We start from the raw sequence: 24,933 nt of genomic DNA, 5'->3' as shown, positions 1-24,933 counted from the left end.
AGAATAAAAAGGCAACTCAGATGAGAGAAATATTTGAAAGTTATATATGTAAATAAGGATTAATATTCAGAAAATATAGAGAACTCCTAAAACTCAACAAGTTTATTATTTTAGATTAAATTTTTATTTTGAAAAAAATAATCCTGACTTGTAGAGAAAGTTCAATATTATAATGAAACATCATGTACTTTTCACTTAGATTTACCCCTGGTGATATTTCATGATATTTGCATGTTCTCTTTTTAAATGAATGCATTCTTTCTTCTATTTACATTCTTATACTGATAATTATTTAGGAGACTAAATAACAGAGCCTGTGAAGCTTCACCACTAAATACTTCAGCTCATATCTCTTGAGACCCAGACTTTCTCCTCCTACCTTTCCTTCTTGGAAAGGAGGCTGCCTTCTTTGAATCTTCCTCATTCCCACATGGTCATTCTTTCCTTCAGCTCTGGTTCCATCACTCTTGTAAATCTGTGCTCACTATAGGATCATCCTGGCCTTTCTGCTGACAATTGCAGTGAACTATCTGGCTATTTAACATCATGGACCTCTCCCCTCTCTGGTTGTTTACTGGTCTACCTCTCCTTTGAAACTCTATGCCTTCTCAGAATAATCACCCCTTAGAGTTCCCCAAGGCTTTTCTTCTTGTTTCTTCTTAAGGTGAATTGTCATCTCAACACATGATTCAATTACCATCTATACACAGCTTTCTCGTAAACACATGTCACTCACATAGACCGTTTTCCTCAGGATAATTTCAGCTTAATGAATGTTGACTGAGTGCATTCTAAGTGTCCAAAAAGGGGACTAAGAAGAGAGTGAGCTTAGACTGGAGATAATTGAAAGTGTGATAGTAAGCCGTGATCAATGTTGTATCACCTGTCGTCTTCCTAGTTTGAGAGTTACTGGTAAACACTGGTAGTTGTTCCCTTATATCTATTTCCCTTTCTTTCATACTAAGAGAATGCCTGCTTATTCGCTGTGTATATGTTTTCCCAGGCTACTCATGATAATTCCAGCTTCCCATGTGGCTGGATATAGTGATGTGATAACTTAAAATTCATTTTTTTAAGTAGAAGTGATGAATTCTTAAGGTAGAGGGCTATGCCAGTTTCTCTTCTCCAATCTGTCTTACTACAAATAGGATGGCACACCATCTTAGTTAGACCTTGGGCTGCCTCTTATAGTTGACTGAGCGTACAATATAAGTAAACTTTCTGGAAACCAATACTTTATGAAAAAATCGACCTTACTAATACTGGGACTACTAATACTGGGATTTACGTAAGAAAGCAGTATAATTAAATTGTTTATAAACCATTTTTTTGTTTCTCACAGGTAAACCTAATTCTAACTGATACACTTTAGTATAATTTTGTGGGCGGGGACCATAGTTTGTAAATAATTTTATCCCTGGAAACAAATATAATTTCAGCTGTACAATAGATATTCATCCAATGCACTGCAATAAATTAAAGACTGTACTGATAGAACTAGCTATCAAGAGGTGAAAACATGAGAGCACATCATTCAAAAATTACTGGGTGACCTGGAGGCCTTGATGAAAAACTGATCATGCAAGGAAAGAACCTGGTCTAGAAACTGCTGAGAGGCATATGGAATGATAGCCTAACTCTAAAGAAGTAAAAGAAACCCATCTCATCACATGAATACATTAGAGAATGTATTGTTCGTATAGGGTAGTCAATAGGAAGCTCCTATACATTACTCATCTAGGAGTATATGGAGTAATCTATGTTATTGAGGAAAATTATTCTGCCAGATAAGTGATTGCAAAGCATGGCATGGTGACACAGTCTTCCCTGGTTTCAAGTCCTGAATCTACCACTTATTCATGCATAAATTTGAGCATATCCCTCAGTCTTTCTGAACTGCACCTACTACGTATGCAAAGTGGTTATAATAAGCCCCAATCTACAGGGTTCTCATGAATTGCAGTGAGGTTGGCTTTGTAATGCATGTGTCACAAAGCCCAGCACAATGTAGACTCTCAGATGAAAAACATTGCTTGAGTTTTATTTTAATTATGGAAGTAAAACTTTGGAGGCTGGTAATAGCTGCTATATCATCACTACCATTGTCAGAAATTGTAGTGCAGGAAACTTTCTGTTTTGGTTTGCTAAAGCTGCCCTACATTTTCTCCCATAGGGAAGTACAGAGGCTACACAGGCTCTCTGCTGACAAACACATGCTTTGATTAACTGTAAGGCAGAGAATAAATTTGTGATCTGATTTCTACAGAGAGACTCTTTTTGGTTTGTAGGTTGTCATGGCATCTGGACCCATCATGTTGGTTCCCATATGTTTGGTGGAAAACAAGAATGAGCAGATGTTTGTAAACCAGAAGGCCTTAAAGATTCTTAACAAGATTTCTCAACCAGTGGTGGTGGTGGCCATTGTTGGGCTGTACCGTACAGGAAAATCCTATTTGATGAACTGTCTTGCAAGAGAAAAGCTTGGTGAGTGAAGTCCTGTGATAGAGAATATTTCCTTAACTCCAGCTGAATCTGTTCCTCAGTACTTCTCTAGGGAAGTCATATGAAGGGAGATTCCCAATTTCTTATTAAACATATTTTCTAAGTCTAAGTCTTACCAGTAAACCTGAAACTTGACTTTTTTCTGTTCCTAATTCTTACTCTTGTTGTTTCTGCTTCCTATAAAAGGAACATCTCCCATATCAGTACTCTTAGAGTACATCTTTTCTAACCTGTAAGACATTGAGCTCTTGAAGTTAATGTCTCCCTCATGAAATTTGGCTTTCTATACTGTAGTATTCTTATTAACTAACCAATATGCTTGAATTTGTGTCATCTTAAAATTTCTCCCTGGACTCCATATCTCATTCTGACTACCACCTCATTTTTTCTTTTAACTCCTCTTCAAGCTAAAATACCTTGTTTTAATTTCCTTTCACATTTCTGCTCTTCCCACCTTTCTTTTCAATTGACTCCTCTCTGGATTTAACCCTAACAGTCAGTCCACTGAATGCTCTTGTTATATTTACCATTGACCTCCATTTTTTATAATTTAATGAATATTTCTTTGGATTCATCTTAGTCCCCCATTTGACATCATATCGCATAGAGGACTTCTCTCTGATGCTTGAATTTCTTTCCATCCTTGGCTTCTGAGGCACCACACTGTCTGGGTTTCTTTCCACCTCTTCAGTCTCTTCAAGTCTCTTTACCAGTCTCCAACTTTTAATCCAGTCATCTGAATCATAGGTCCCTCCAGGACTTGGCCCTGGGATGTTTTCTCTTCTCTGTTTATACCCTCTTGATGTGGTCTCACCCAACTCTCATGCTTTTCTAACTGATATTTCTTGCTTTGATATCTCTTCTGACATTCAGACCCATTAATCAAATAACCACCTAAATTTTTTCTCTTTGAAAGTTGTCCACTTAAAGTTATCATGTTCACAAAAAAGTTTACATCAGTCCCCACTTTGAAACCCAAATGAAACCAATAAAAACACAGCAAAATTACAACATTTTCTGCTTTCTCAATCATTTTCTTTCCTGTACTATACCATCCTTCTAGTCTCAATCCCCAAACTTTATATCCCTTGTTTATCTCCCACATCCAGTTTCTACATCTATCCTCTTGTCACTCTTACTAAATATATCTCAAATCTGTGTCTCTCTCCATTTTTATTTTACCATTTTTATTTAAGAGGCTCAGTCTCATCCTTTTGTTTGAAATAATTCTTTCTGAAGGCTCCTCCTTGTTTCTACCTTGACCCTCTCTAATAATTCTCTTCAAAGCATCTAAGCAAAGTTTAACCTAGTTACTTTGAATGCCTTCCTTCAACTTGCATTATTCCTACATAAAATCCATACTCCTCAGAGGCCCACTATGACTTAGTGTCTCCTATTTCTCCAAACGCATCTTTTATATTTTCTCCACCACTGTTAATGATATAGCTATATTAGCGTCATTTTTACCCTTGCAAATTGCAAAACCTTTCCTATTTCCAGGTCATTGCACTTGTGGTTCACTCTGTCTGCAGTACTTGCTGCTTCTTCATTGAGCTAGTTCTTTTTATTCAAGGCTCTGCACAACATTAGCTCTCAAAGTAGTCTTCCCTGACCATCCTGTCCCATGTTGCCCCTTCACTAAATTTAATATAATATGAACATATTTTATATATTTTTATACTTATTTTTTCTTATATTAAAATTAAAATCAGTAGAGGAAAAACCTTACCTGGAGTTTTTGCTGACAAGTTTGTAGCAACAAGGATAGCATGTAGAATGTAGTAAGCAAACAGTGAATGCTTTTTCAATTGAATAAGAGAAAAATAAATCAGAATGTTTATCTTTTAGCTCACTGTTACTTTTGTGTGGCTTTAGCTAGCTTTCATGAAAATTTTGGTTGAAGCACAGTACCTTAGTGTTGCAGAATATCTTATAGACTAGCATGTTCAAATTCTGCAAGTCCATGAGTGTGATTTAATGTAAAGAGTATCTGACACTGTGAATATAAAATAAGTCATAAGAAAAACAGAGAACAACTTATTGAATTTCATGGGCAGAAAATGAGAATATAAAAGCAGCATCAACCACATGTCAACACTTTTTCTATTCTGATTCCATGCAAGGCTCTCAGAAGTTCGGTTTTCTCTCAACATAGAAAAAAAAATCAGAATGAATTTGATGTGATAATGTTTCTTTTTGGGAATGTTTTAATTGTTGCTTATATCCTTTGAGTTAGTTTTGGTTTGCAGTATCTTCAAAACAGGAGGTGAAATGAAACTACAATCATTTATGGGGACTTATAAAAGGATGCCTTATTTTTTTGTTAGTTTAGTATTTTTTCTTTTTTTCACATTTTTTTTATTGTTGTTCAAGTACAGTTGTCTCCATTTACCCCCACAACTCCCCCCCACCCCATCCATCCCCCACTTCCCACCCTTGATCCTACCCGCTTTTGGCTTTGTCCATGTATCCTTTATACATGTTCCTTGATGACCCTTCTCATTTTCCTCCTGTTATCCTCTCCCACCTCCCCTCTGGTTACTGTCAGTTTCTTCTTTATTTCAATGTCTCTGGTTATATTTTGCTTGCTTGCTTGTTTTGTTGATTAGGTTCCACTTATAGATGAGATCATATGGTATTTGTCTTTCACCACCTGGCTTACTTCACTTAGCATAATGCTTTCCTTATTTTTATTTCAATTTTTTTACTCATTCCTGTCTCTCCATAGTTCCATCCATAAAGACCAGATTTCATATGGCTGGCCCATAAACTAGCCGTAAATTAGCAGGACCTTCACACTCATTGGCTATAAAACTCCAAACATATGGTGTTTCTGTTTATTTTAGCCACTGCAGTATCTCCTGAGACTTAAACATATCCCCAGTGCCAAGAACATAATGGGTACTTAATAAATAACATCGAACAAATTATCTTGTTCATTCTTCAGATTATTTAAAAGGCTTGATCTAATTATAGTACATTCAACTAGTTTAACTTTTTCAAGGAGTCATGATTGTGGAACAGTGAAATCAAAGCTTTCTTTTGTGTTGCATGCCTTTTCTCTCATCTAATGTGTGGGTAGGCCACAGAGATAGGAACAGATATTTTTTACAATGAAAAATGGAATTATCAATATGTATAAACCAAACTTATGTAAAGAGCATGGCTACTAAAAGTATGAGTAGTTACATGATGTAGTTACAAGTTTGGATTTCATCCTTGAAATGAAGAAAACATGATGCTATATCTTAGGGCATTTATAACCCTATGAGTCCATGGGCTTCTTAGACTATATGTTGTCATTTAATGTTGCTTTTACCATTACCTTCAGGTTTCTCTCTGGGCTCTACAGTGCAGTCTGAAACCAAGGGCATCTGGATGTGGTGTGTGCCCCACCCCTCCAAACCTAACCACACTCTGGTCCTTCTGGACACTGAGGGCCTGGGTGATGTAGAAAAGGTAATGCACAAAGTCACAAATAGATCCTTTTTATTCTGATTTTCTCCTTCTCTCTTCATTATCCTTTGTAATTTAACTGTTGTGATCTATTCCTGAAATGCTGAAATCCAAGTATATTGAATGAGGCAGACTTTGGTCTCTTTGGAACTCATTTCTAGGTTAGACAAAATAATGTAGTTTGTTAGGTAAGATATTTTATTTCTGAATACTGAAGTGAATAATTGTATCTATTTTAATTGACTTTTACTGAGAAGCTGAATTCAAGGGTCTTGAGCTGAGCTATACACTGTTTATACTACAACTAAATTCTGGCTTCTGTAACAATTCAGACAACAATTTTTTTTTTTTGCCCATCTATAAGGCTCTTCATCATCCCGCACAGAAGCTTGCTTTTGAGCTTATTTTCTCTACTTATCTCAGACCAAATAACTCTACTTATTGCATTCTAACTTTCGTTTTGCTTCTGCAGGTCTTTCTACTTGGATACTTCTTTCATTTCTTCAAGTCAACATTTTACAAATCCTTTAACATCCAGCACAAAATTTCTAGAGATGTTTCATATTAAACACACATGTTCTTTCTCTAAATACAGTATATTTTGTTTCCCTTTGACAAATTCATTATTTTTATTTGATATAATGGCAATTGTTTTCACTAAGATTCAATATTGCTATGTGAACTTTTAATTATATTGTCATCTTCATGCATTTGCTTTTCAAATGTTTGTAAATACCATGAGATAGCTATCTCAAGTGTAACAATTATCATAATTATATTTTCTGCTCTGTAACTAAGAAGATATATAACATTTAGTAGTAGTGTATAAATATTTAATTTAATTGGATTATTTTGAGAGTTCAGTTATGACCGGCATAGTAGATATTTTGTAGTTTGCTTTTTGTTAAATGGACTTCTGGTGTCACTATAAACAATTAATTGCTCAAAATTGTCTTATTTGATTCCATTCAGAGGAAAAGAACACTTTGAAGAAATTATTATTAGAATTCTGTTATCCATGTGAAAACTGAGGTCATCAGAAATGTAATTGCCAAAGCTGAGATCTGCCTTTAATTCTGATTTCAAGGTTATTTCTTTGTACCAAACACACTATGATCTGAAATAATGAATAATGATTGAACAAATAACTGAAAGAGTTTCTGAAGAGAAGACTGCTAAGTGTTTTGTCTAACATGTTTGCTAGGGTGACCCTAAGAATGACTCGTGGATCTTTGCCCTGGCTGTGCTTCTGAGCAGCACTTTAGTCTACAACAGCATGAACACCATCAACAATGATGCCTTGGAGAAACTGCAGTATCCTTCCTAGTTTTGTTGAGAAATTGATGGAAGTGGAGACCAAATTGAATTTCCCTTCCCTGTGATTGAGTGGCCTTTGATGGAGCAGAGGGGACTCAGGACAAAAGACAATGTTTATAATAATATTTTTGAGGAAAATGTAGGAATTGTGGGTAGGAAGTTCCTTTTCCTTAGCCAGGTCCTAGTTATGTGACAGAGCTCACAGAACTCATCAGGGCAAAGTCCTCCCCTACACTGGATGGAGGAGATGATTCCATGGAGTTTGTGAGTTTCTTTCCAGACTTTATCTGGACTGTACGGGATTTCACCCTGGAGCTGAAGTTAAATGGTTGCCCCATTACAGAAGATGAGTACCTGGAGAATGCCTTGAAGCTGGTTCAAGGTAATAGCATGACTGAGCAGTGGATGGTCCAATATGGAGCGAGAGGTGCTAAACACTGTCTGTCATCTCTGGAGTTGTGCTTGTGTTTTAGACTAGATCAATCCCCATAGGCATGGCTACTGGGACCTAGGTTTTTATTTGTTGGTAAGTTCCACTGACTATAATTAAGCTCCCTCAAGAAGACTGGGGCTTAATGTAGAGTGAAATTATTCAAAACTAAATTTCACTTAAGATAATTTATGCCTTAACATCCAAATACAATGGTGCTAAAAATGTTCCAAAGACCAGATACTTGTTCTTTGTTATGTTTCTCCTTTTTTGTGTTGATGAAAACAATGAACTATATAATTGTTAGGCATAAAATCACAATGATGTATACATTTCCCTCAGTTCTTACTCTTCTCAAGGAGGTATATAAATTTCTAGTATGTGTTTAGTTGGATCTTCTACAAAAAGTTAATTTATACCCTAAATAGACCTGATCATCGACTATCAGTGCATATATTTTAATTAATTATTATTTTTTGTACATTGGGGTAGAATTGACATACAGCATGGGTAGATCCTGTGCCTGCAGTATCCAAGTGCAAGGGGAAGATAAGCAATGCTCTTCACTGGCCCCTCCATTACTCATTGATCAGTTCCTTCAGATTTTGGGAGGCTCAAACAATTCCCTTCTCTTCTCTGACTGGTCACTTCGTTTCCTTGTTGTGCAGGAGCTGTTTGGATGTCTCCCAAAAGGAATTGCTTTAAGTATATGTGCCCATTCATGTGTTCATGGGCCTGCATATTTTTCTATTTTTTGAGGTGTAACTGTAGGTTTATTTATTTGAGATTTTTCTTGTTTCTTGTAGTAGACATTTATTATTATAAACTTCTCTCTTAGAACTGCATTTGAGGAATCCCATATTTTGAAATGTTGTATTTCCATTTTCATTTGTCTCAAGGCATTTTTAAATTTCTCTTTTGATTTTTTTCATTGACCCATAGGTTGTTCACTAGCATGTTGTTTAATCTCCACATATTTGTTAAATTATCAGTTTTCTTCTTATAATTGATTTTTTGTTTGTTTTCTACTATTGTGGTCAGAAGAGATGCTTGATATGAACTCAATCTTCCTAAGTTTAAGGCTTGCTTTGTGATCTAACCTACAATAGATCATAATCATGTGCACTTGAGAAGAACATGCATTCTGATGCTTTTGAATAAAGTGTTCTGTATATTCCTGTTAAATCCATCTGATCTAATGTGTCATTTAAGGTGCTTGTTTGTTTATTAATTTTCTCCATGAGCTATCTATTGATATAAGTGGGGCATTAACATCCTTCACTCTTATTGTATTGCTGCCTATTTCTTTCTTTATGACTGTTCATGATGCCTGCCCTTTTTGGTCTCTTATTGCATTCTGTGTCTTAAATTCTATTTTGTCTGATATAAGTATTGCTACTTCAGGTTTCCTTTGGTTTCCAGCTGCATGGAACATCTTTTGTCATCCCTTCACTTTTAGTCAGTGGTGTCCTTACATTTAAAGTGAATCTCTTATAGCAGCATATACATGGGTCTTGTATTTTTATTTATTTAGTCAGTCTGTCTTTTGATTCGAGAAGTAGTCTATTTACATTTAAAGTAATTATTCATAGATAGGTACTTATTGCAATATTGTTTATTGTTTTCTGGCTATTTTGGAGTTCCTCTCTTTCTTCCTTTCTTGTTTGTTCTCTTTGTGGTTTGATGGCTGTATTCAGTAGTATGGTTAGATTCATTTCTCAGTATCTTTTGTGTTATCTATTATAAGTTTTTGTTTTGTGGTTACCATGAGGTTGACATAAGAACATATTTAATAGTCTATTTCAAGTTCATAAATATTTACATTTGAACATATTCTAAACTCTACATTTTAGTCCCTCCATTGTTTTATTTTTTGATATCACATTTTATATCTTTTTATCTGGGATATTAATTAATTAATTATTATAGTTACAGGAATTATTATGCTTGTTTTTTAACTTTTGTACCTGCTTTATAAGTGATTAATCCACTACCTTTACTTTATAGTTACATTTACCAGTAATATTTATACTTTCATGTGTTTTCTTGTTACTAATTGTACACTTTCTTTTCAGCTTAGAGAGTTTTCTTTAACATTTCTTTTAAGGACACTTTAGTGAGGATGCCCTATGCTAATCGTTACTCCATGATCTTTGTTTGTAGCTCCTCTTCATTTTGTTCTCACAGTTTACTTCCAACATGGGTTGGAATAGACCAGAAATTGATATTTGACCATCACTCATTAAATCACTAATTAGATAAATATTTAATAAACCAGTCATCATTTGGTTTTTGTGGATACCAGCCATAAATTTCTTTTTCTTGGGAAGATGTTTCCTAATGCTGTAGCCAGGTGGTTCAGTTGATTGAAACATCGTCCCACACATCAAAAAGATTGTGCATTTGATTCCTGTTCAGGGGGCACATACCTAGGTGGAGAGTTGGATCCTTGCTCGGGAGGCATATGAGAGTCAGCTGATGGGTATTTCTCTCTCATGTCGATATTTCTCTCTCTCTCTCTCCTTTCTCTGTCTCTCCATTCCTCTCTCTCTAAAATCAGTAAACATAGTCCTTGGATGAAGATTTAAAAAATTCTTTCCAGTAATATGTCATTTCTATGAGTTTAATTTGTAATTTGTGTCAATACGTTAAAGGAGCTCTATGAGTATAGAAATTTCCATAGTTCAAAACCCCAGTCTTAAAAATCTTTAGCTGTCTTGTCCCAGACCATGCTGATTGTAACTATGTTTTTCATTTTCCCAGGTCTAAATCCCAAAGCTAAAATTTCCAATGTACCCAGGGAGTGTATCAGGCACTTTTTTCCAAAACGGAAGTGTTTTGTCTTTGACCGACCAACGAAAGAAACAGAGCTCCTAGCCCATATTGAGAACATTTTGGAAAGTGAACTGGATCCTAAATTCCGGGGACAATCAGATAAGTTCTGTCATTATATTTTCACTCATGGAAGGACCAAGACCCTCAAGGACGGTGTCAAGGTCACTGGGAAACGTGAGTCTCCTTTTCCAAACCTGTATTTCTGAGTGGTATAATATGTGTTAACTATGTCATTATAATGTGTTCTTAAGTAGTTTTATGTAAAAATGTATACTCTATACTCCATAGAGAAATATGTATGTATTTTTGTAATTATCTCTTACTATGAGATTTATAAATCCCTTTCCAAAACCCCAAATATTATTACTGATATCTTGAAGTCTCACATTTAAGAACCCCACTACTGATGATAAAACCACTAATTGGATATAAAAATGGGTACATTGTATTTGCAGGGGAAGTCCTACACATTAAGTTTTTTCGTTCTCTTTTTATGTTTTATTGTTTATGCTATTACTGTTGTTCCAGTTATTTTTCCATTTAGCCCCACTGCCCATGCTGCCCACCACTTCCATAGTCAGTCCCACAGTGTTATTCATGTCCATGGATGCTTCATATATGTTCTTTGACTAATGTCTTCACCCGCTTTCAATCAGTCCCACCTCGCTCTTCCCCTCTTACCACTGTCAGTCTGTTCCATGAATCTATGCCTCTAGTTCTGTTTTGCTCATTAGTTTATTTTGTTCATTAGATTCCTCTTATACATGAGATCATATGCTATTTGTCTTTCACTGAATGACTTACTTCACTTAGCATGATAGTCTTCAATTCCATCCATGCTATCACAAAAGATAGGAGGAATTACTCTTTTTTTCTGCTGTGCAGCATTCCATTGTGTAAATGTACCACAGTTCTTAAATCTTCTCATCTACTGATGGGCACTTAGGCTGTTTCTAACTCTTGGTATTATAAATAGTGCTTCTATGAACATAGGGGTGCATAAGTTTTTAAACTGTATTTTTTCCACTAGCATATAGTCCCCTTACACATCTCTAGCCCTGGAAATCACCACACATAGTCCATGCCTATGAGTCCTTTTTCATTTTTGCTTAATCCCACCACCACCTAACACCCCACAACCAGCTGTCATCCTGGGTTTCATTTCAGGATTCCTAGGGTATATTCCCAACAATGGAATTGCTGGGTCACAAGATATTTCCATTTTTAGTTTTTTGAAGAAATTCTATACTGTTTTCCACAGTGACTGCACCAGTCTTCATTCTCACCAGCAGTCACTAGGGTACCCCTCTCTGCATATCCTCACCAGCACTTGTTTGTTGATTTATTAATGATTGCCATTGTGGAAGATGTGAAGTAGTATTTTATTGTGGTTTTAATTTGCATCTCTTTGATGGATAGTGATGTTGATTGAGCATTTTTTCATATGTCTATGGACTATTTGTATGTCTTTCTTGGAGAAGGCCCTTTGTCCATTTTTTAATTGGATTGTTTGTCTTCCAGGTATGAGTCATAAGAGATCTTTGTATCCAATGTCCAATGTACATGTTCAATGTATTATTGGCAAGTACATTCTCCCATACAGTCAGTTCTCTTTCCATGTTGATAATGGTTTCTTCAGACATGCAGAAGCTTTTTAATTTGATATAATTCCTTTTTTTCTTTATTTCCTTTGCCTTGGAGATATATCAGCAAAAATATTGCTATGTGAGATATCTGAAATTTTACTGCCCATGTTTCTGCTAAGATTTTTATGATATCATGACTTATATTTAACTCTTACTCATTTTGAGTTTATTTTAGTGTATGGTGTAAGTTGGTGGTCTAGTTCCTTCTTTCTTTCTTTCTTTCTTTCTTTCTTTCTTTCTTTCTTTCTTTCTTTCCAGTCCAGTTCTCCCAACACCATTTATTGGAAAGACTATTTTTACTCTGTTGAATACTTGTTCCCCCTTTGTCAATATTAATTGACCATAGAGTCATGGGTTTATTTCTGGACTCTCTATTATGTTCCATTGATTTATGTGTCTGTTCTTATGCCAGTACCAGACTGTTTTGATTATAATGGGCTTGAGGTATAGTTTGATATGAAGTATTGTGATCCCTTCAACTTTGTTCTTCTTTCTGAAGATTGCTGAGGCTATTTGGGGTCATTTTTGGTTCCATATACATTTTTGGAGTATTTATTGTGAATACTCCAAATATGCTATTGGATATTTTTGTGAAATATGCTATTGCTATTTTTGTAGTAATTGCATTGAAACTATAGTTTGCTTTGGGTAGTATGGACATTTTAATGACATTAATTTTTCCAATTCATGAACATAGTATATGCTTCCTTTTATTTGTATCTTTCTCAGTTTCTTTTTGTCAGTGTTCTATAGTTTTATGAATACAAGTCTTCTACCTCCTTGGTTAAATTTATTCCTAGGTATTTTATTTTTGTTGTTGTCATCATTGCTATGATAGATAAGATTTTTTTCTTGGTTTCTTTTTCTGGTATTTCATTGCTGGTGTACAAATATGCTATTGATTTCTGAATACTGACTTTTTATCCCACTACTTTGCTGAATTCACTTACTAGGACAAATGGATTTTTGATAGAGTCTATGGGGTTTTCTATGTATACCATCATGTCATCTGCAAATAATAACAATTTTACTTCCTTCTTTTGAATTTGGATGACTTTTGTCTCTTCTTATCTGATCACTGTTGTTTGAATGTTCACTAGTATGTTCAATAACAGTGGTGGAAGTAGACACCTTGTTTTATTCCTGATCTTAAAAGAAACAGTTTTATTTTTTGCTCATTGAGTATGATGTTGGCAGTAGATTTTTAATATATGACCTTTATTATGTTGAGGTATGCTCCCTCTATTCCCACTTTGCCAAGTGTTTTTCTCATAAATGGGTGATGGATTTTATTAAATGCTTTTTGGCACCTATCAATATGATTATTTGATTTTCTCCATTTTGTTTATGTGATATATCACATTTATTGATTTACAAGTATTGCACCATTGTTTACAAATATTGCACCATTGTTTACAAATATTGCACCACTGGAATAAATCCCACTTGATCATGGTGTATGATTTCTTTTACTGTATTACTGGATCTGGTTTACCACTATTTTGCTGAGAATTTTAGCATTTATGTTTATCAGAGATATTGACCTGTAGTTTTCTCTCATTGTTGTGTCTTTACCTGGGTTTGGAATTAGGATGATATAGGCCTCATAAAAAAGATATTGGGAATTTTTCCTTTTCTTAATTTTTTGGAATAGTTTGAGAAGAATAGGTGTTAGTCCTTTTTTGAATGTTTGTTAAAATTCACCTTTGAAGCCATCTAGTCCAGGGCTTTTGTGTGTCAGAAGTTTTCTAGCTACTGCCTTGATTTTTCTAGTTGTTGTTGGTCTATTCAGGTTTTCTGCTTCTTCCTGGTTCAACTTTGGAAGGTTGTATGTTTGTAGAAATTTGTCCCTTTGACTCAGGTTGTCCAATTTCTTGGCCTATAGTTGTTCATAGTAATTTCTTAAAACTCTTTTGTATTTCTATGGTATCAGTTATTACTTTTCTCTCTCATTTCTGATTTTGTTTATTTGGCTCCTTTCTCTCTTTCTTTTTTTTGATGAGTCTTGTTAAAGGTTTGTCAACTTCATTTATTTCTTCAAAGAACCAGCTTCTGGATTTATTGTTTTTTTAATCTGTATGTCATATAATTCTTCTCTGATCTTGATTATTTTCTTCCTCCTACTCACTCTGGACTTTGTTTTTTGTTGTTACTCTAGTTCCAAAAGAATTATTGTTGTTCAAATAAACAACAATAAAGGATGTTTATTTGAAAATTTTCTATCTTTTTTAGGTAGACCTGTATTGTTATGAACTTCCCTCTCAGGACTGCCTTCGCTGTGTCCCATAGATTTTGGGTTGTTATGTGTTCATTTTCATTTGTTTCCAGGTACTTTTTGATTTCTTCTTTGATCTCATTGTTAACTCATTCATTATTTTATAATACATTATTGAGCTTTCATGAATTTGAGCAATTTTTAGTTTTTTTTCTTGATGTTGGTTTCTAGTTGAAGCCATTGTGATCTGAGAAAATGTTTGATATTATTTCAATTTTCTTGAATTTATTAAGTTTGTTTTGTGTCCTATCATGTGGTCTATTGTTTAAAATGATCATGTGCATTTAAAAAGAATGTATATTTGCTTCTTTGAGGTGATATGTTCTGTAAATATCAATTAAGTTCATTTGATCTAGAGTATTATTTAATACCACAATACCCATTTTGATTTTTTATTTGGAAGATCTATTTTTGACAGTGTGATGTTAAAATCCCCTCTAATGGCTGTTTTATTATCAATCTTTTTCTTAAAGCCCTTCAGGATTTTCTTTATATATTTAGGTGTTCTTATATTTGGTGCATACATGTTTACAAGGGTTACATACTCTTGGACTGCTCCCTTAAGTATTATGTAGGGACCTTCTTTGTCTCTTGTGGCAGCTTTTGTTTTTTTTTTGTTTGTTTTTTTTTTGTTTTTATGGCTTTCTCTTTTTTTTTTTTTTTTAAAGATTTTATTTATTTTTTTTTAGAGAGGGAAGGGAGGGAGAGAGAGAGAGAGAGAGAGAGAGGGTTATGGCCTGCAACCCAGGAATGTACCCTGGCTGGGAATCGAACCTGGGACACTTTGGTTCCCAGCCCGTGCTCAATCCACTGAGCTACGCCAGCCAGGGCGCAGCTTTTGTTTTGAAGTCTATTTTGTCTAAGAATTGCTATCACAGCTATTTTTTCATGTCCATTTGCATGGAATATTTTTTCCATCCCTTCACTTTCAGCTTGTGTGAATCTTTTGTTCTGAGGTGGGTCTCTTGTAGACAGCATGTATGTGGGTCATGTTTTCTTATCCATTCAGCTACACTGTATTCTTTGATCGGGGCATTTAATCCATTTACATTTAAGGTTATTATTGATAGGTGTATTCATGGCCATTTTTCTCCCTTTGTACCTGTGTTCCTTCCTTCCTTCCTCCCTTCCTTCCTTCCTTTCTTTTTTTCCTTGTCTTGTCTTTTTCCTCTTCTTCCTCTATTCCTCCTTCTTCTTATTCCTCTTCTTCCTCCTCTTCCTGCTTTTCCTCTTTCTCTTCCTCTCCCTCCTCCTTGTTCTCATCCTCCTCATCTTTTTTTCTTCTAGCAGTCCCTCTAGCATCTCTTGCAATGCTGGTTTGGGGGAGATATACTCTTTTAGCTTTTGGGGGGTCTGGTATCTCTGTATTTCACCTTCCATTTTAAATGACAGCCTTGATGGATAGAGTAGTCTTGGTCAGGTCTTTGCTTTTCATTACTTGCAATATTCTATGACGGTGCCTTCTGGCTTGTAGTGTTTTTGTTGAGAATCAGCTGATAGCCTTATGGGAGCTCCCTAGTATGTTATGATCTCTTTCTCCCTTGCTGCCCTTAAGAGTTTTTCTATGTCTTTAAATTTTGCCATTTTAATTGTGATGTGTCCTGCAGTGGGCCTCTTTGGGTTCATCTTGATTGATATTCTATGTGTTTCCTGAATTTACATGACATTTTTGTTCATTGAGTTCAAGAAGTTTTTCATCATTATTTTTTTTCAAACAGGTTTCTATCTCTTGCTTATTTTCTTCTCCAATATCCCACTAATATGAAAATATTAGTATGTTTCATATTGTCCCAGAGCTCCCTTAAATTATCTTCATTTCTTTTGAGTCTTTTTTTTTGTTTTGTGACTCTGACTGGGTGGTTTTTTTTACCTTGTCTTCCACCTCTCTGATTCAATATCTGTTTCATCTAGCTTACTTTTAATTCCTCTTAATGTATTCTTTATTTTAGATATTGTGTTTTTTATTTTTACCTGGTTCTCATTCATAGTTTCTATGTCCATTTTCATGTTGATATAGTTCCCACTAAGCTCCTTGTAGCTCCTACAAAGCTCTTTGTAGTTCTAAGTTCCTCAAGCCTCTTTATTACCATTACTTTGAGCTCTATGTCTGATAAATTGCTTGCTCAATTTCATTTAGTTCTTTTTCTAGGGATTCCTTCTTTCCTCTTGATTGGGGGTTGTTTCCTTGTCTTCCCATTTTAGGTGACTTTTTTGGTTTATTTCTACATATTAAGTTGATTTGCTTTGACTTCCTGTCTTTGTGAGGTGGCCTTCTGTGGTAGGAGACCTGTGGGACTCAGTGGTGCGGTCTCCTTGATCTCTTATGCTCTTGCACAAGCACTGACAAAACAACACAGAAAATAAAGCTCATGTCAGCAAAAATACCCCACCCCTGCAACAATAGCAATATCAACAACAAATGATCAGATATAATAAAGGTGGAGAGAGAATAAGTTTATTATAAGAAAGTTAAAAAAGAATATGATATGATAAAAGAAAGAAAAATTATCTTGTGAGGGTAGAGGGAGGAGATATAATAAGAGTAGGGAATAGAATAAGGTGAAGAAAGGGAAAAAAATAAAAGTTAAAGTGTAAATAAGAAAGATAAATAAGAAGGCAAAATGGAGCAAGAAAAGGGAAGAGAGAATATGAGGTTTGAAAAAGCTCTAAAAATTTGTGAAAAAACTAGGAACAAAGTTGAGGGAAAACCATAGCCACAGAAATATCAGTGACAAATGAGCAAAGATCAACAAAGTTGGAAAGAGTGAGAATATTATAAGACAGAAGAAAAGAATATGAGATGATCAAAGAAAAAAAGAAAAATGATTTTGAGAGGGTAGAGGAAGGAAAAACAACAAGAGTAAGGAATAGCAACAAGGTAAAGAGAGGGAAAAATAAAATTTAAACTGAAAGTAAGAAAGGGAAGGAAGAAGGCAAAACAGGGTAACACAAGGGAAGAGTAAAATATGAGATTGGAAATAAATTTAAAAATATTGAACAAATAGGAACAAAATTGAAGGAAAATCAACTACAACAGCAATATCAATGATGCATGAGAAAAGATTAGTAAAGGTGGAAAGAGAATATAATTATTATAAGAAAGAGAAAAAGAATATGAGATGACTAAAGGAAAGAAAAATGATTTTTGTGAAGCTAGAAAAATGATTTTGTGAAGCTAGAAATAATAAGAGCAAGGAAAGAAAAGGGGTGAATAAATGAAAAATAAATTTTAAAATGAGAACTAGAAAATAAGAAAGGGAAGCAAGAAAGCAAAAGGGAGTAAGAAAAGGGAAGAGTAAAAGATGAGATTTGAACTGAAAACTAGTGAACTGACAGGAACAAAATTGAGGAAAAAGGAAAGAAATGTTAAAAAGTTCTATGAAAGAAAGAACAATGCAAACAATGAAAAAGAGCAAGGTGGATCTCAGCAGAGTCCAGGGCTTGCCTGGTGGCCCCTCGTTCTGGATCTGACTCTGGCAATGTAAAACGTTGTCCCCATTTAGCTCTAGGCTGCCTGCTCAAGCCTGCAAGTGATCCACAGTCTATGGCTGTCTCCTTCAGGCTTGGCTGTGTCCAGGATGGTCCTTGCTGCTCTGCCCTGCTGACTTTTCATCAACACAAGGTCCAGGGGTGGGTCATCCAACATCTGAAAGCTCCAGAGGTATCACCTCTACCTGCCTCTATCTGTGGTCCTGCCATTAGTCTTAGTTTAAGTGCCGACCTGTCTGTTTCTTTCTTTTTTTTTAAGATTTTATTTGTTTATTTTTAGAGAGGGAAGGGAGGGAGATAGAGATGGAAGGAGACGCATCAATGTGCGGTTGCTGGGGGTTATGGCCTGCAACCCAGGCATGTACCCTGGCTGGGAAGACCTGTCTATTTCTTAGTGCTTCTCGTGTGACCGGGAGATTGGGACCCCTGGACCTCCCCTAGGAGCCGCTGTTCAGACTTCCCTGACTGGGAAGACAGTGGGTGTGTACTACCACCCCTGTGCCACGGGTCTTGATCTATCCCAGGTTATTTTCAATAATGTGTAGTTTCTGATGAGTTAGCTGTCCGTTTCATATGAATTTCCAATCTGTGTAACAGGGTCAGCTCTTTCCTGCTTGGTGTTGATGGAAACTCTGTATAAGGGCCAAGGCTGGATGGGGCCCTGAATAATCCTTGCTGTGCCAATTTCTCCACTCTCAGCCCAGTTTGTTTCAGTTGAATAGGGCCACAGGAGCCAGCTTGGCTTGTAGTGGCTGTAAATTTCAGAAAGGCCTCCCTTTAGTGTCTTCCTTTCTTTCTCCTGCAGATAGGCACTGAGCAGGTTGCTCCTGAGCCTGGCGGGACTGCAGGAGGGGGATGGGCAAGGTTCTCCCTTCCCAGAAGTTTTTACTCTGTGGATGTAGGGGTGAGTGGAGTCTGTTTGGCTGCAAAGAATCTCTGGTGCTCAGTTCTTGCCTTTGCAGGAGATGCAGTCCAAACCTCTGTGGTCTGCACAACACCCAGCTTGCTAGCAGAGCTGGATGGGGCCCAGCAAGCACCTCCGTGCACAACTTCCTGCCCAGCTGAGTTCAGTGGAAACAAACTGCACTTTCAATTTGGTCTCTTTTCCAGAAGAGCAGCTGTATGAGGGGTCTCTGTCCAGTCATATCTCAGCCTCTTTTTAAAAATTTCCTATGCTGTACCCACACTGCAGTACTGAGTCACTCACTGTCTGACTCTCAGCACATACCCTCTCCCCCAAAAGTAAAATCTCTCACAGTCTCGTGTGGCTGCAGTCTGCTGGTGCCTTTGACAGACTCAGGTACAGCAACCTGATTGTTTTAGGAGTCCCTATCTGGAACCCTCCAGGTTGGTGTTCTCGCTATGGACTTGCCGCTCACTGTAATGTATCGCCCAGATAGCATACATCCTCCCAAGTCACTTCCTGTTAAGGTTGGGCATCCTTGTGTGGAACTAGGGCTCCCTGCTCCCAGATGGGAGGGAGCTCCAAAGCTGCTTTCTCTCTGGTCTCTCCACTACTAAGGTGCCATGCACAGGGTATTTCCCCTTCAATTTATAACATCTCCTCACCAGATGATACAAAGTATTTTCTGTATCTCTTCTTGGCTTTTTTAAAAAGATTTTATTTATTTCTTTTTAGAGAGGGAATGGAGGGAGAAAGAGAGAGAGAAAGCAATGTATGGTTGCTGGGGGTCATGGCCTGCAACCCAGGCATGTACCCTGACTGGGAATCGAACCTGCAATGCTTTGGTTTGTAGCCCGCACTCAATCCACTGAGCTACACCAGCCAGGTTTCTTCTTGGCTTTAAAACTTCATATCAGCTAAGATTCTGTTGATTGTTAAGGTTAATTGTTAAAAGGTCAGTCAAAAATATGAGTTGGGGACAAGAGCAAGTGGCCTCAGATTCTACCTACTTGGCCACCATCTTCTCTCCTCCAAGTGGTTTTTTTATTTGTTTGTTTTCAGAGAGACTTCCTGGGAGTTTGAACCAGTCCAAAATAAATATCAGTTTCTAAGTACCTGAAAACCTACTGAGAGCTTAAGAATTAGGAATAATTATTATCTGAATTGTCCTTCTTATCTCTTTACCTGTGTAGTTTATTTTTCTTGTGTGTATGTAATGTGTAATAATTATTCAGACACCCCTGATTATGTTAGATGAAGGTAGGTACTTAACTATTTTTGTGATGGCCTATACAACACTAGGATAATGAGTAAATGTGAAAATGAAGGTGATGGTAGGAGTAAGAGGTGTGTGTGAGTGTGTGTGTGTGTGTGTAGTTTTAAAATTTTGATCTCAGAATCTTGGATTTCACTGAGTGATAAATTTATATTAATCCCTATTTCCTACTTTGTTCAGGGTTGGGGGCTCTGGTGGTGACTTACGTGGATGCCATCAATAGTGGAGCAGTGCCTTGTTTGGAGAATGCAGTGACAACTCTGGCCCAGATGGAGAATTCAGCGGCTGTGCAGAAGGCAGCCGACCACTACAGCGAACAGATGGCCCAGCGAGTGAGGTTCCCCACAGACACGCTCCAGGAACTGCTGGACCTGCACGTGACCTGTGAGAAGGAAGCCATTAAGATCTTCATGGAGAACTCCTTCAAGGATGACCAGAGGGAGTTTCAGAAGAAACTCATGGTATTTTGTCTTGGCATTTGTCCTTCTTAATTCTTGTTTTTCTGGAATGATGCCTGCAGTTTTATATATTCATCTCATAGCTCATCTCCTATTCAGGATACAGTAGTCTGGACTATACTGAGGGAGAAATCTAGAGGACTATATTTATTTCTTTTTCTCCAGTTTAGGAAAGTTATTCAGGATCTGTCTGATCTGTTAAGCAAAATCAGCATTGATTTCTCCTTTAGTGAATTGTGGCATCACTCCAGAACTCCTCAAAGTCATTCCTGAGCTGGTTGCACTCTAGGTATATGCACTCCTATTTCTAGACACTTGGTTTCCTTAGACAGATTCTCTTAACAGATCACTATTTATGTTATTTTAGTTGTATTGTGTTTGTTGAAGATAGAATCACAAGATGCTACAGTTACGAGGAAGTACAAAGAATATATAATACAATCTCAACATTTCACAGATAAAGACGAGGCCTGGAGAGGTTAAGAAGTTTTAGCAGGATCTTGCAGAGAGTTTTCAGAGTTGGAAATAAATCTCCTGATTCTTGCTACTTTGTTTGTGCTGCTCTAGTAGAATGTTTTTCTTAAGAGGACCACCGAGTACCTAGCTAATAAATTCTTTGGAATTTTATCTTTTCTGCTCCTTTCTTCTGGTGACACCTGTCTATATTTCTCTTGTAGGAAATCATAAAGAATAAAAAGGAGAGTTTCTTGCTGAAAAATGAAGAGACTTCTGAAAAATACTGCCAGTATACAGTGGATCAGCTTTCGAAGGACCTAATGGAAGACATTTCAGCAGGAACTTTCTCTGTTCCTGGAGGGCACGAGGACTACAGGAAAGCAAAGGAAAAGATTGAGCAGCGCTATTGGGAAGTCCCCAGGAAAGGAGTGAAGGTGATGAATAGGGTTGCATGGAGATCCTACAGATTAAAGTCAAGAGGGTCTCCTGACCCTCTGAGTACAGAGCACCATGGGGATATCATGACCTTTAGCTTTGAAGGTCTGCTATTTGCTCTTCCTTCTTAAGTAGAGTAGAAATGTCCATTTTCAAAGATGAGTATAAATTTTTGAAATCTATGAGAGACATAATAGGAATTATGCATTTGTCTAACAACATGACATTTAGTGTACTAAGTGTTAAGTATTTATGGTAGAAAGTCAGAATATTTGCACTCAAAGCGAATTAAAGTGAGAGAGAGTGTCAAACAAATAGACAATTACGTGGAGTGGTAACACTTATGAACCTATGACCCTAGGGTGCACTGGTGATACTAATAAATGTGATGGTAATAATAATACAATTAACATGTTGAACTGTTATTACTTATACCAGAGTGTTAAACTCTTTCTCTTAACCTTTTAATTTAATCTTACAAAAAATGTTATGGGACATTTGCTTTTATTACCCCCATTTTATATAATAGATATGAATTAGGAGGCACAGCCAGGTTGTATAATTTGTGTAAAGTTACCCCACAAGTGAGTGGCTAGGGAGAATCACAGCATATTTAAGACTCCATTTCACATTGGACATATAGTCTATAAAACCTCCCAGAAGAGGAGGGGGTTGTAAATTTCGAGGTATTTGTACAGGTTGTCTAGGTTGAGATGTGATGTAAAGGGAAGAGCCCCAAGTAAACATGCAAACATATGAAAGCACGAAGAGATTATGAGTATGTACAGCTGCACATAATTCTGACTGGCTGAAACCTAGAGCATATGGAGAGAAGTAGAGCTGGAAGAGGGACTGGAGGAAGATATGGAGAGTCTCTGGCCACAGTTAGGTTCTTGGATACTTTGTAGGGGATCCTGGCACATTTCACACAGAAAGTAAAATGGTATGAATGAACTTGTTTTCACAGAAGAAATCTCCTCAGTGGTACTCTAAGTTCTTCATTCTTTCTTGATTCCTCAGGCAACAGAGGTCTTCCAACACTTCCTGCAGTCACAGGTGTCAATAGAGAAATCCATCCTGCAGGCAGACAGAGCCCTGACGCAAAGGGAGAAGTACATAGCAGGTATGGGGCCTGATGTAGTTCTCAGTGGGGTGAGTAGGTTCCTGCAGTGTTCTCTGACAGATCACGTGAAGGTCTTTCCAAAACAACAGATTTCTGCTTCTTCTGTAGAATACGCATTCTGCCAAATCTGGAAGTCATAAGCAGAGTTGTGGTTGTATGTCAGCCAGACAGTCAAGGCCTTTTCCATCACATTCTCAGATCTGCTCTTGACGGTGTAGCCATCCGGTGAAATCTGAGATTCTCCATCTTCTCTTGCAAATTTCACTTCTTTCTGATCTCAAGAGGGTAAAGTTCAGGCTGGATTTTTAATTTCTTCTCTTTATAAAACCTCCCTGGGGCAGAGGAGCGGGCCAGAAAGGAGGCTGCTGAAAAGGAGCAGGAGCTGATGAAACAGAAGCTGCAGGAGCAGGAGCAACAGATGGAGGCTCAGAAGAGGAGTCTCGAAGAAAACTTAGCCCAACTGAAGGAGAAGCTGCAGAAGGACAGAGAAGAGGCTCTGAGAGAACAGACCGAGATACTGGAACATAAGATGAGGGTAAGTCTGAGTACAGCCTCAGCAGTTGCTGATAGCGATTGCCCTGGTAAATGAGGAAGGGAAGGATGAAATTTTAAAGCAAAATTAAAAAGAGAGCCACTACTGTTATTTACTACATTTGAGTCACCAAAATTACTGAATTCTGGCTTTCCAAGAGGCCTTTGAGTTTTGCTCCACACTGAGTCTCTGGAGAGTCCAAGGTGACTTTCTTTCCTCCAAGTCCTTGGAGAACATAAATAACCTCCCCAAAGTTTGAGTTTCTACATTACTGTGACCCTTGGGTAATCTCATGGAGACCTAATTAAACAGTGTGTTATAGATTATCAAGTAGATATTCCAACCAGGTGTTTTTAACATAAGCAACAAAGGGGTACTTCACCAAGATCACACTCAATGATCTGGAAACCGATTACCAGCAAAGACAGTGATTTGGATCCATGCTGGCCTAAAACTATCAGATACGTCCAGACTTAGAAATATGGGGGACTGACATCTTCTAAACCTGCTTAGTTGTCTCCATGTCTGAACAGTTTGTGTAAGTTACCACATAGCACTGGGGGATTTCTCCTTTTTCCCATCTAGAAGTGTTTGCATCAGGTTTCTTGATCAGCTTATATGTTCCAATTATTTCTACACTAGAGGAGACTGTGCCATCCCAATTAAGTCTGAAAATTTATGCAAGTGGACTAATGGCTCCCTCCCAATCTATACTTTTGGTTGGAACACACTATTGCATTTTTCTTCATGCCTGCCTTAGTACTATTGAATACGATCCTTCCTCTCACTGTTCAGATCTAACCTAGAAGATATGGTCTGCTTCCAATATTATTCTCTGATGATCTAATGAGAATACTTTTGTGGATAAAATAAAGAAAATTAAATGGCATTCTTGCATATGTAATCTTACCCTGGAGAAATGAGGAATTTCAAAAGTTTACCTTTTCCTCTTTCCACACCCTTTGTTTTAGATGCAAGAAAATTTGCTTAATGAAGGATTTAAGAAGAAGTCTGATGAGATGGAAGCAGAGATAAATCATCTGAGAAATATTATTGACAGTACTAAAAAGGATGAAACCCCCTGGATTTCGCAGGCCCTGGACAAACTTGCCGATGAAGCCGCTGCAATCCTGTCTCTTCCTGGTAAACTAGCTGGGAAGGGTCTGAAAGCTCTGAGCTCACTGTTTAAATAGGATTAGCTTTTTATAAAAGGGAATTGTAGAATGTGCATATGTGCTCTGCTCTATTTTTGGTGTATACATTCTTTAGTTTCATTCACAAGAGTTTTAAAAATAAGAAGTGCCTGACATATATTAGCTAGATTAAGAGTTGGTTTTATTCATTTAAATAGAAAAAAAAGCAACTATTTGTAACTGAACTTGGTGAACTTCAGCTTACAGGCTAACCCTGTCCTGCTGTCTGTTATTGTAAATAAAGTTTTATTGGAATACCACACCCATTTACTTACTGATTGTCTATGGCTGCTTTCGTGCTACAACAGCAGAGTGAAGTAGTTGCAACAATCACTATAAAACCCACCAAACCTAAAATGTTTTGTTTGGGGCACTTTATAGAAATAGGTAGACACTCACTTGTTTAGGAGATAGAAAGAGACCAAATTTGCAGTAGAGGCAACAATTACTTTTGAAAAAACTTATCAAGAATGCTACTGAAAGTAAAAAAAGAAGTATATATTCAAGTTGATTCTTCCCTAATTCATTTACAAACTGAATATATTCTGAGGTACAAAAAAACAAAAGGATGTTGTTATGAAGATAAAGTGATTGAAATGGGTGAAG

General features: G+C 36.8%; 1 protein-coding gene across 1 annotated transcript in view; it reads left to right on the top strand.

Annotated features, from left to right (window-relative positions):
- The window catches only part of LOC114496611 (guanylate-binding protein 6-like), a 30,796-nt gene extending 6,195 nt beyond the window's left edge, over nt 1-24,601 (top strand). The window contains exons 2-11 of the mRNA XM_028512215.2: nt 2,289-2,484; nt 5,834-5,961; nt 7,163-7,272; nt 7,461-7,657; nt 10,469-10,714; nt 20,311-20,591; nt 21,266-21,478; nt 22,500-22,602; nt 22,944-23,137; nt 24,106-24,601. Of these exons, the coding sequence (XP_028368016.1) occupies nt 2,295-2,484; nt 5,834-5,961; nt 7,163-7,272; nt 7,461-7,657; nt 10,469-10,714; nt 20,311-20,591; nt 21,266-21,478; nt 22,500-22,602; nt 22,944-23,137; nt 24,106-24,327 (1,884 nt within the window). The 5' untranslated portion in view covers nt 2,289-2,294 and the 3' untranslated portion in view covers nt 24,328-24,601. The remainder of the gene's footprint in view (nt 1-2,288; nt 2,485-5,833; nt 5,962-7,162; nt 7,273-7,460; nt 7,658-10,468; nt 10,715-20,310; nt 20,592-21,265; nt 21,479-22,499; nt 22,603-22,943; nt 23,138-24,105) is intronic.
- Nucleotides 24,602-24,933: the final 332 nt, after the last annotated feature.

The sequence above is a fragment of the Phyllostomus discolor genome, chromosome 5 (assembly GCF_004126475.2).
Source record: "Phyllostomus discolor isolate MPI-MPIP mPhyDis1 chromosome 5, mPhyDis1.pri.v3, whole genome shotgun sequence".
Taxonomy (NCBI): Eukaryota; Metazoa; Chordata; class Mammalia; order Chiroptera; family Phyllostomidae; genus Phyllostomus; species Phyllostomus discolor.
The sequence above is the reverse complement of the archived record's forward strand: the minus strand, read 5'-3'. Positions and strand labels throughout refer to the sequence as shown.